The 11056-nt window shown below is 38.9% G+C and overlaps 1 protein-coding gene across 1 annotated transcript; it reads right to left on the reverse strand.

The window, feature by feature from the left end:
- Positions 1–368: 368 nt before the first annotated feature.
- On the reverse strand, positions 369–9843 carry LOC108678752. Its single transcript, XM_018167218.2, has 8 exons — positions 9566–9843; positions 6943–7100; positions 6102–6287; positions 5579–5725; positions 5088–5396; positions 3191–3511; positions 2049–2952; positions 369–1869 (listed from the first exon to the last, which is right to left on the reverse strand). Exons 1-8 carry the CDS (start codon positions 9690–9692, stop codon positions 1406–1408), a joined length of 2616 nt encoding a protein of 871 aa, XP_018022707.1. The 5' UTR covers positions 9693–9843; the 3' UTR covers positions 369–1405.
- Between the last annotated feature and the right edge of the window lie 1213 nt (positions 9844–11056).

Here is an 11056-nt window from a genome sequence, read left to right on the forward strand (position 1 = left end):
GTAAAACTTGTATTATTACTAATATCGGTGTAACTCTTTTTTCCATAAAGCCGCAATGCATGCAGCTAAGGAGACCCACAAATGAGGAAATAAATCGAGTTATTCGAGTTAACATTGAATCGACACGCTTGGACATCCTCATGATGAAGTGTACACGCAACAGCAAATTAGATTCGTTACGAAACCTTGGTGATGGTCAGAGGGAGATAAAATTGATCTCATTTAGGTTAAAAAGTAGGAAAAATTGCAGTATACTAATCAGAAGGTTGATCAAAATACAGGTTTTCAGCAAATCGTAACTTGTGTTACAGTGAGCTCAAATTAACAAATCCATAATACTACCGTTGCTAGGGCCAGATTAAAGCAGAAAGAGTTTAAATTTGTATTTGGCAAAATGTCTACAATACGATAATGGCCGCTTCTTTTCAGTATAAGAATCTATTTAGATGTAACATGACATATAGTCTTAGAAAGATAGAGGTTCTCAAGCAGTAATTAAAAATTACGGAAGATGGGGCATTCGTGCTACAGTACGAGAGTTCGAAGCATACGCAATACGAATGAGGCGGCGTTTGATGAACGGTAATAAACGGACACGTGTGACAGAAAAATTTGTTCAACATAGATCCCTATTCGAACCTACAACATGAATCGTAGTCAATGAAAATTAATTCTCCAATAATACTTTTAGCACATATGTTCATAAAAATGTTTTTGAACAAGGGAATAATGAAAATCCTACCGAGTTAAGGGCAATGAACGCATTGGAACATAAAGAGAGTCTAAATTACACCATTCCATCATTAAGGACTTCAGAACAATTGTAAACAATTCGATCAAGTAAGATAACGGGGATATGATAAAATTTTCGCCGAAAATTGTTCACTCAAGAAATAATTCGATCCTATCCTCAACTTCTTGCTTCTATTCTGATTATTTCAGAAACATCAATTCATCACTTACGAATTGAAGGCCATTAAATTAATTTATTAAATTTCGAAAAAGACCAGCTATAGAAATCTGGAAAACAGGTGGTATCGAATCCAAAAGGTTTCCAGGCGATTTAATAGGAGAGCTTTATTATTCAACAAAATATACATGTATGTACTTGCATAAATAGTCAGCTCAAATTACAAGTTCACCAAGAATTTAAAACAACAAAATATAAACAAGATAACGTACAAACCAAAATGAATGCTTCTATTAAAGCTTAAAGGAAGTGTTATGATTCATTAGATTTAACAATCACTAATACTAGGCTTCATCAAGGCTCTAAACAAAACGGATCCAGAAAACCTCATTTCGTAAACGGCATTGAATAGAAGAGCCACTCTCGCTTTCGTTTGGATATAGAGCAAAACTATACACTTTCAACAGCAAGTTATCAAAGGAAAAAAAGAGTATTTCACATATGCGAGTTGAGAATGGCTTCCATGGCCTCAATGAAAATACTCGTCTCCTGATTATTGCTTGCGTCCGATGGGGTAGACGCCGATGTTCCAGAAGACTTATCAGGTAAATTTTTTATATCAGAGGCAGAGATTCGCTCGCAAGTTCCGGTTGTTGCGGGCGTCGACGACGACGGAGATGAGAGTGCAGCCGATGTGTGCATTATCTCGTCACGATGTTCCTCGGAAGCAAGGCTCGCTTGCATGTGCTGCTCGTGTACATAACCGTCCCGGTCCATCGTCTCGGACGTTACTGGAGCGAAGGAAGATTTTTTAGAAGCTGCATCGCTGTGAAGTTTGATGGAAGAATTACACGTTGAAGACACGTTACATGCACTGTTGACGTCGCGCAACACAGGAGCCGCAACAGTCCAAGTACTCGTTACTCCGCCAGCGTTGCTGCTGAAGGAAGAACCATCCCCTGCACATGGAAATGCAAGTGTTCAAACAAGAGAAAAACAGATTAACGTGGATAAACCTAGTAATTAATTTCTCAGATATTAGTCACACGGACTCTATAAACAAATGAAAACGCTTAGCAAAAAAATAATGAACAATGAATTAAGATGATACCATAGTATTTACTAAATGTGTCACTACCAGAAGTGCAGAGTGACATGTCAGATGACGCAATAGATGCAAAGTGCGGCGAAGAGCACGTGCTTTTGCTCGCCGGTCCGGTAATGTAGGCGACGCTGCAACTGGGAATAATCGTTCCAGCAGCAAGGGAAGGTGAAGGTGAAACCAACATCGTACCGGCAGACGTGACACTGTTCCGAGAAACATTGACAGAATATACACTGGCGTTCTTTAAACTGGTATTGCTCATGTAGGATCTATTGGTTGATACAGAAGTGAGCATCCGCTGTGCAGGAACGGGATGGGAGGCACTGCTGAGTGCACTGTAAGAGGTGGAGTTGGAAGATGCAGAAATGGTTACCGCAGGAGCCATGAGGATGTCTCCAAACACGGGCCCAACAAGAGATGGTAAAGACGAGGCTGAGCATTGTAAAGGTGGCAGTACACCGGTCTGTAGCGTGGAAATCGACCCCAGCGATATTGACGCTGCGGAAGCAATGGAACGCGTTGGGAAAGTGGACCCGTCTGAGAAAGCTGGCAGAGTACCCGGCAAGGTAGAAAAAGACCCGGCTGGGATGGCGAGAGTGACATTAGAAGGCTGGAGAGCAGCACTAGGCACAACTACAGTAGGAAACGAAGGTAAGGTTGTGATTGGTGTTGGGGCAACGTTTGAAGTAACTGATGCAGCGATGGAGACCGTAGGTAATGAAGCTATGGGCATGGCGTGCAACGTGCTGCCAGCAATGCTTGCGAAGGCCGGACTTCCCAACGTATCTGACGATAGGCCCGCAGCAGAAGACGTGGCACTCTGTATCCCTGACAAAGCTGCGCCAGATAGAGGCACAATAGAAGAGCTCGTCCCGACGGCAGCCACTGGGTTGATTGTGATTGAGAGAGTCGTGGAGTCAGTATCCATTTGCTGGACCTGGAAAATTTGAACGAAATATGAATTTGAAAAATTGTACTTGCATTTTCTCAGGTATTCTGAGATAATTTATTTATTTTTTTTTTTGCAAATTTTAAGTATTTTTTACACTTTCATGTGTACCATCACACATAATATTCAGGAGTAGTAGGTAGATTTCAGAAAAAAACTAAATTTTTCACTGAAAATTTTTTAAATATACTAACGCACGCATTCGATGGCAATTCATTACATGCACCTGCAGAATTGACTGCTGCGGCTGCTGCCCCTTGAGGCGTATGGGCCTCGGCCCTGTTACCAAGCGTGGCACGAGTTGCTGCTGAATAATTGGCTGCTGTTGGTTAGACTTAGCTTGCTTCAGCAAGACTATCTGGGGGTGAGGTTGCACAGCCACAGTCTGTTGTTGCAATTGCTGTTGTCCGGGTTTAGATGCGTCTGAGAGCACCAGGTGTTCCTGAGAACCTAGCCTTTTCTTGCCAAGCTTGGAGCGCTCCAAATAACGTTGCTTCACTGCTAGAAGATCCAAGTGCAACCGCTCAAAAATGTCCAAGTCAGCACACTGGGAGAAGATTGTTGAACATATTTGTTGAATGAGAAAACATGAGAAAAACCCAGGGACATGTTTGCCAGATGGACAAATTTCAAGTCTTTCAAAATTGTCTTTAAGGGGAGCGTCTGGGTCAAATTTTATCTCGGTTATTTACAGACGGATCGATTTGAAATTTGGTACACATATGTAAAACGGAATTCTAAGACTTTTTTTCCGTGTGAATTTTTCGAAAAAAAATGAAGGAAAACGTGAAAAATTCTTAGAAAACGGCCTAAAAAGGGGGTACTTTAGAAATCCTATCTCCTCCTAGAATTTTCAAGCTACAATATTGCGACACGTATCATTCGATGCGTAAAGACCATATCTAAAAACGTCACGAAGCGGTTTCTTGTACTCATTTTTGTGGATGAGGGAGCATTTTTTCCGATATTTTTCGATTTTACCCCCCCCCCTCCCCCACTTTTTGCAAAATAAAATCCGAACTATAACGAAATTGGAAAAACGACTAAGTGACGTTTGTAGATCTTTCCTTTCCAAATCGAATGGTATACATATGTCTCATTGATGTAGCTTCAAAACTGTAGGAGGAGATAGGTTTGTCGTGAGAGGTTTTCAGTTTGGAAACTTTTCAGTAGAGGCGAAAAACCGCCGCGCGCTATGTAAAGGCATATGACGTAGCATAGATACCGAGAGTAAGCGTTATCTCACTTCGAAGTCAGTCAGCGGTGCATAGGACGACTACATAAACACCTTCCCGCATGATGGCTGAGTGGTAACTGAGCTGCAGGTCCAGTGATAAGGATAACCCATTTTACCACGTTTTTCTTAGCTCGCTTTCGTGTCCGTCTGTGATGATCAAATCTTGCAATCGATATTTCACCAACTTTCCCGCTAGCTAGCGCTCTGAAACTTTTACGGAAGCTCAGCTCCCGATGACAATACAATAATCAATAATTTGTTGCACGTTTCCAGGCGTATTTATTCAATGAAATGCGTGGAATTTATTCAATTAGCCCGACCCACGTTTTTTGGGGCGAGCCATAATTTATTTTCTACTTTTTAGTCCACAAGAAAAACGTGGTTTTTTAAAAAGTTTTTTTTAAGTTATTTATTTTTTCTATTATTTAGTCCACAAGAAAAACGTGGTTTTTTAAAAAGTTTTTTTTTAAGTATTTTTATTACGTAGTGTTTGGCCAAAATTATCCCCTTTGACTTTTGTAAAGGGACTCCACCCCCCTCCCCCTTTCGGGATTGTCATGAACTCATAAATCAACGTACAGAGATGGTTCTAGAACCGTTCGATGCGGCAAAATGTAAGCTTTAAGATGAGTATAAAAACTGAAAAAAACGAAAAATTAGATTTTGGATTAGACCCAGAGGCTCCTGGTGAATCTGGGGAATCAAGCTATTTCTACTGCTGTGCAGTCCAAGTGCCACTCTATGAAATGCCAATACACATATATATACCTATACACATTACCAAGGTTTTGTTAACTCATCAAGTTATACCCTCAGTATATTCGAAATAAATAGTGAAACACTCTGGAAACATTTCTTATTGAACAAAATTAGTCTCTAAAGCTACCTTGTAAGTGAAGGCCATGATACTCTGGAGCATGTCTCGCACTTCTTTGGCTTTGCTGCTCAGCATCTTTTCAGTGCAGTTGGCAGCTGCTTGCGTAGCTACCGTATTGACTTTGACAGGTTCGTCATAGCAGGACTGAGGCAGCCCCAAGATAAGATCATTGCTTATTACACCAACTTTCTCCTCTTTTACAGGGTAATAAAGCCTTTTAGAAGGAGAGGTGGCACTGTTATGAGATGATTGTGTTGGCGTGCCGTTTTCTATGGGGCCATAGTAATCATTCTTCAAATAAATTTTCTTGTTGGAAATCTGAAAATGGCAGAAAATATGTAAAAAATGAGGCATGAAACAATATACAATTTTAAAGTTTTTATCTACACTAATATAATCAAATGGACAAGCTAATTTTATTAGATGGACAATTTCTATTAGAGACAAACTAATATTATTCACACATGCAAATAAAATAAATAGAAATTTAGGTGCATTACCTGGCCCACAGGATGTCCAAAATGGTCACTATGAGAGGGCACAGTGACATATATAATGCGGTCTTTTTGTATTGGGGATCGGTTGCGTAACACTTCCTTTAGTTGGCGGGCAACACCGAGTCTGTTGTTGCGACTGTGCTCCAACAACTGAAGATTTATCAAATAATTCATATATTCAAATTAATTCCATATTTATAAATAATAATAGTCATATAGCAAAAAAACCTACATTTAATTCAATTTGGAAAGCAAGGAACTCCAACTGTTTAACATTTAATACCTATACCGTTGCTTTTTTTTAATTTTCTCACCCTATGGATACATTTTCTATGCAGCTTAAGCTGATTCATTAAAATATTATAAACAATACTCAGAAGACTTCATTACCCTTTCACTTACCAGGCTATAGGGCAAATATTTTTTTTAATTGTGAATAAGGGAAAAGGTTGTATTTTATATAATAATGAATATACTTAAGCATAATGCCAATGTAAAATAGGAATAAGATGAAATTAATAGCTACCTGAAATTCTGGATAATAAATGACTTCTTTCAAGATAACAGTAGCAGTACAGCTAGCACGCAGAGCTCTCCCTCCAGCAAGCTTCTTCTTCTTACGAGCTGGCATGGCTAAGCTTCGGTTCAAGGCATCTTGAGGTGAAGCCTGCTCCATGGGAGAGTTGATAACACTGGCACAAGAGCCAGGCAGCTAAAAAGGGAAGTTTATAACAATAGCAATTATCTTGAAAATGAATAAAAAATATAACTCAGTACTCACTGCAGTGAGTGACAGAGAGCACATTTTCTCGTCGATGAATACTTGAGGTCACGGATGGACGGACAGACAGACGGACATGGTGAGCACAATAGTGAATTTTTTCCATAAATGAGAAAATGCGCTTAAAAGTAGGGAGGCATATTTTACACAGCCTTTTAAAATAAGTTACAGTGCAACTGGTCAAAAAGAGAATTTTTCTGCAGCATTCAATTTATGTTATTCAAGAGAGATGATCAAGGATGCTTGTAAATAATTAAAGAGTTACAATGTTTGGTATTAGGTATATAATTCTTGAAAGATGTCTAATTTTCAAGACCTTTGCTCTAATAGACATGATTTAAAAAAAAAAATATATATATACATTGATAATTTGAGGACTTGTAAAAAATATCATAATATTGTCATTGTTGCACAAATAGGTGTAAGAATAGTATTATATAGTAGTAAAGTATATTATAATCAAATATCAGAAAGAGGAGTAATTATGTCATTAAGGCTAAAGCTGCACTCAACAGAAAGTATGTAAAAACTGTAAAAGTTGCTAAGAATCTATTAAGCACAAGCTATCTAGATATCCACCACAAACCTCAATCTTGATTTCCTTCTTTCTGGAGTTTGCTCTAGCACCCTTCTCCTTGTAAGATTGACATTGAAGGATCTTGAGGCCAGCAACAAAGAAAGGCACCCCACAATAGGGCACACCAACTGTCTCAAAGCGTACCTCCTGCTCTTCATTACTGCAAGCTGCAAGAAATAGAGAAAAGGTTTAAAATAATCATTATAAAATATTTCATAATTGATACACTGTACAAACAAACTCAATATCTGCAGCCCTTAATGCCACTAACATTGCCACAGCCCTTGGGTCTCACTAGCCTTCAATCAAAACTGAGCCCCACTTGGGTCTCACTAGTCTCTGAACAAACTGAGACACAACTTTTCAGACCATCAATAGTTTTTTAGCTATAATATGATAATTAAATGCAAAAAATTGTAATTTTAACCTAAACCACCAGCAGTTTATATTGACTAGCAGTAAGGTAATTACAGTAGCAGGTAGCTACTATGTGGCAACCTGAATTTGGAATATAGGGCAAAATTTCCTAGAATTGCAGGCAAAAACAATAATTTCACTGGTGATTTTTGAAAATCCCAGGTGAAAACAAGCAATTTTTCTTATTTTACACTTAAGAGATCATGAAAAGCCATAAGAACACTTGAATCAGATTCACAGTTTTTTTTGTGTCAAATTCACAAATGGAATCTGCCCAAGGGCCCCAATATTCCATTTAGGTTGCAACCTATGTGTCATTGATTTGACAATAGATAAATAATTTTACCTGACAATCCATATTTGCAAAACAGAGATTTTCTGAACCAGATTCTAAAAAACTCTCTGCTTTGCCACAGGGCAAAAAATAACGCTGATCATTTTATGATTTTTTTATTCTTTTACATGTCATGATAATGATGCTACTTTACACAATCCCTTAATCATCTAACTACCGTCAAACTGGGTAAAAAGGGACGGGCGGGGTAAATCGGGACGCACCTCCGACATTTCGTAGAAATGTAGCAGCTAAACTAATCAAAATATTGCAAAACTAAAAATAGTGGCATAAACTTTAACATTTTTACTATCTATTATGTATAAAGCTAGTCAAGAAATCAAACATTTACTATCTCTAAAAAATCGCTGAAAAAAAGTGTGAAAAGTGCGATTTTGGAAAAGTACCTCTGCTAAGGTCTGGAGCAAAAAAAAAATATTTGCCATATTAAAAAATTTTACTCACATAAAAGTTGCACCCAGGTGTGGACTTGAAAACGTAATTGATGGAATTTGCCTATCTCATTCCATAAAAAAAAATGGCAGCCATTTCCGCACGGCAGGGCTACTAGGGACACCCCCCGGGGTAATTAGGGACACCCTTAAAAATACATTTACAGTAGAACCTCAGTTAGCAAAGGTTCCAGTTAACAAAAATGTTACTTAACAAAGAATTTTGATTACATTTACCTCGCTCAGCGAAAAAAAATTCACATACCGAAAAATTAATGCATCAACGGTCGTCACAAAATTGTACATAGAATGCTATATATAGAATTGTGCACCGGGCATCATAGAATGAAAAGTAATTGACCTAAACTATGTTTATTTCTAATGGATGAGTACACTCTGCATGCTTCAAACGTTTTAAAATTAACTTTTATTGCAAGGGTCCCGGATTACCCCGATTTGAGGGGTAAATCGGGATGGTTTTATTTTGCGTCTGGCACCTTACGAATAGCATATGGAATTTCTTGAAGATGCCATTGGATAGCCCTCGTAGAGAGCTATAAAATGAGCCTAAACTTGTTTCTGAAATGTTTCATGGTAAGAAGTTATAAACAAAAAACCCTCAAATGTCCCTTTTTACCCCATTTGACAGCATTGGTGCATGCATTTGTGTAATTTCCTGGAATGAAATTGGCCCCAAGCTTCATATAACTTAGCCAGTGCCGCAGTAGGCTGTAGGCCTAGCCTCCTAGGCAATTTCAAAGCAAAGAAGGTGCAAACTGCAAGTGCAAGGTGGTGCAGATAAACTGCAGAATAACTTGATTGATTTTTCAGTTAATTCAGTTAACACTAACTAGCACTATTAGCCTGGTGCCATCCTCAGGCATAGAGTATGTAAGACTAGTGTGCTACTCATTTGTTTATAACATCATTAATATAAGACAAGACTGTCATCAAGTAACTCAAGACAAGTTGTCAACTTGTCATTGTCAAGTGATGAGTTTTAACAGAGAAATTAGAGATTTTTCAGAATCAGGTAATGTTCATTGTTCAATTCTCTTATTTATTCAAGATTTAAACCAACATCTTATGCATTGTACGGTTTGTACCTATTACCTAATGCTGGTAATTCAAAATACCAAGTTTGGTGCTCTGCGTTCTGCTCTTTCTCTTTGACAGGGAACAGGCTGGTAGCCTGTGCTTTGTACACCACAAGTCTTAAAAACCAATTATAAAAAAATGCTGGTAATCCTGGTATCCATGATACTTTACTCCCTTTACTGCCTGCCGCCTGGCATTATATTATAGAAGACTCAAAAAAACAATTTACAGAACTAGCAGAGGAGTCTAAAAACCTGTGCTTTGTGAGTGACTATGAGTCTATGGTTACCTAAACTATACTTACTATAGCCTCTGCCCTGTGGAGACGTACCTGGAATTTCGACGCATCCAAAGTTCTTTGTTGACCTCAAGAGAGCATAAGATGTTTTAGTTTTTTTCTCGTGTTGCTTCACGATGAGGTCAGCTTCTTCAAGTGATCTAACCTGATAAGTAGACATTTCAGATTCGTTGCCAGTTAAGAGTTACAACGAAAGTCGAAAGGAGCTTAGCAACTGAGCATCCAGGCCCAGCTCCTTCTTGGATGTAATTGTTTTGTTCGGTCCCTTGACTCCCTTCCGCTATCAGCGATGTGTCCGTTTCCAGTTGTTTGAACAAAAATGACAATTAATGGCAAAAAAATTATTGCGGGAGTTGCGTGAACTGGTTTAGACGAATTTTTGTAAGCTGATTTCAAAATTCATACAATTTTACTGTCTCACTTAGGGATTTTTAGTTAAAGAGACAATCCCATTATCAAGAAAGTTGCCAATGAAGGTTCAAAAATAGCACCTCCTGGACAAAAACGCGGCCTGTCTCACGGCCGACTCCAGAAATTCATCGTACATGGAATATCTCTCAAACTACTGGACCGATTTCAATGAAACTTGGTATATAGATTCCTGACCACCTAAAGGTGATATCTAGCCCGTGTGAATTTTCGCGATTTCGCCCGCGTTCTCGATTTATACGGTAATACGGACAAAAAAAAAATTATTTCATCGTGACTACCTCAAAGTTATGAGAATAACAGAAAAATCTACTAGAAAACAGACAAATCAGGAAAATTTTCGCTTTTGAGCTGCTCTGTGTAAGTTACACGATGGAAGAAACAGAAGTTGCGGGTCATGTTCGGGTTGTACAGACATTGGTAACGCGTTTCCATGATAGAAATCTCTTGGTCGAATTGCTAGCCGGGCTCGTCCGATATAGCTCCTAAATTGTCAGGTAAAAAGTTGAGGCGCTGGAATAGGAAGAAACTTTTCAGGTATATCCTCTAGCCAATTTTCCTAAAGCAGGATAACAACTCCTATTATTCAGTATTGCTACTAACTAGTACCTATTGATAGTTCCTTCGCTCCTGATCCCTAAAGGTCCGTTTACACAAGGGGCAACGATATGGGCGGTGAGGCGCTTGCTGCAGCGCCTCACCGCCCACAACCGTTCACTTATTTTTTGTACGCGGTAGCGCGAGACCGCGCGCTTTGAAGATTAGTTGCCAGCTAGACGTCAGTGAGGATGGTAGTATCCGAATTTAAACTCTGGGCCATTGTTCTCGGGGTGTGCTGCAGTTAATTAAGGGGGAGGTTCACCCTAAAATTTTCGGATTCGGCATTTTCGGTTTTTAGTATCATCTATAAGCTGACATTCTGCCCTATCGAACGGTACCATTGCGATCCCTGTACGTTAATTTTTACTTACATGACGGCTCTTTAAAGAGGGGCGGGTGGGGGAGTTCCTTCACTAATTAGATACAAGATAATTAGCTGCTGACCATTTTAAATATATTTTCTACTTGAGTTGTGCTGCAGTTACGTGCTTAGCC

This window comes from Hyalella azteca, unplaced genomic scaffold (genome assembly GCF_000764305.2).
Source record: "Hyalella azteca isolate HAZT.00-mixed unplaced genomic scaffold, Hazt_2.0.2 contig15432, whole genome shotgun sequence".
Lineage (NCBI taxonomy): Eukaryota > Metazoa > Arthropoda > Malacostraca > Amphipoda > Hyalellidae > Hyalella > Hyalella azteca.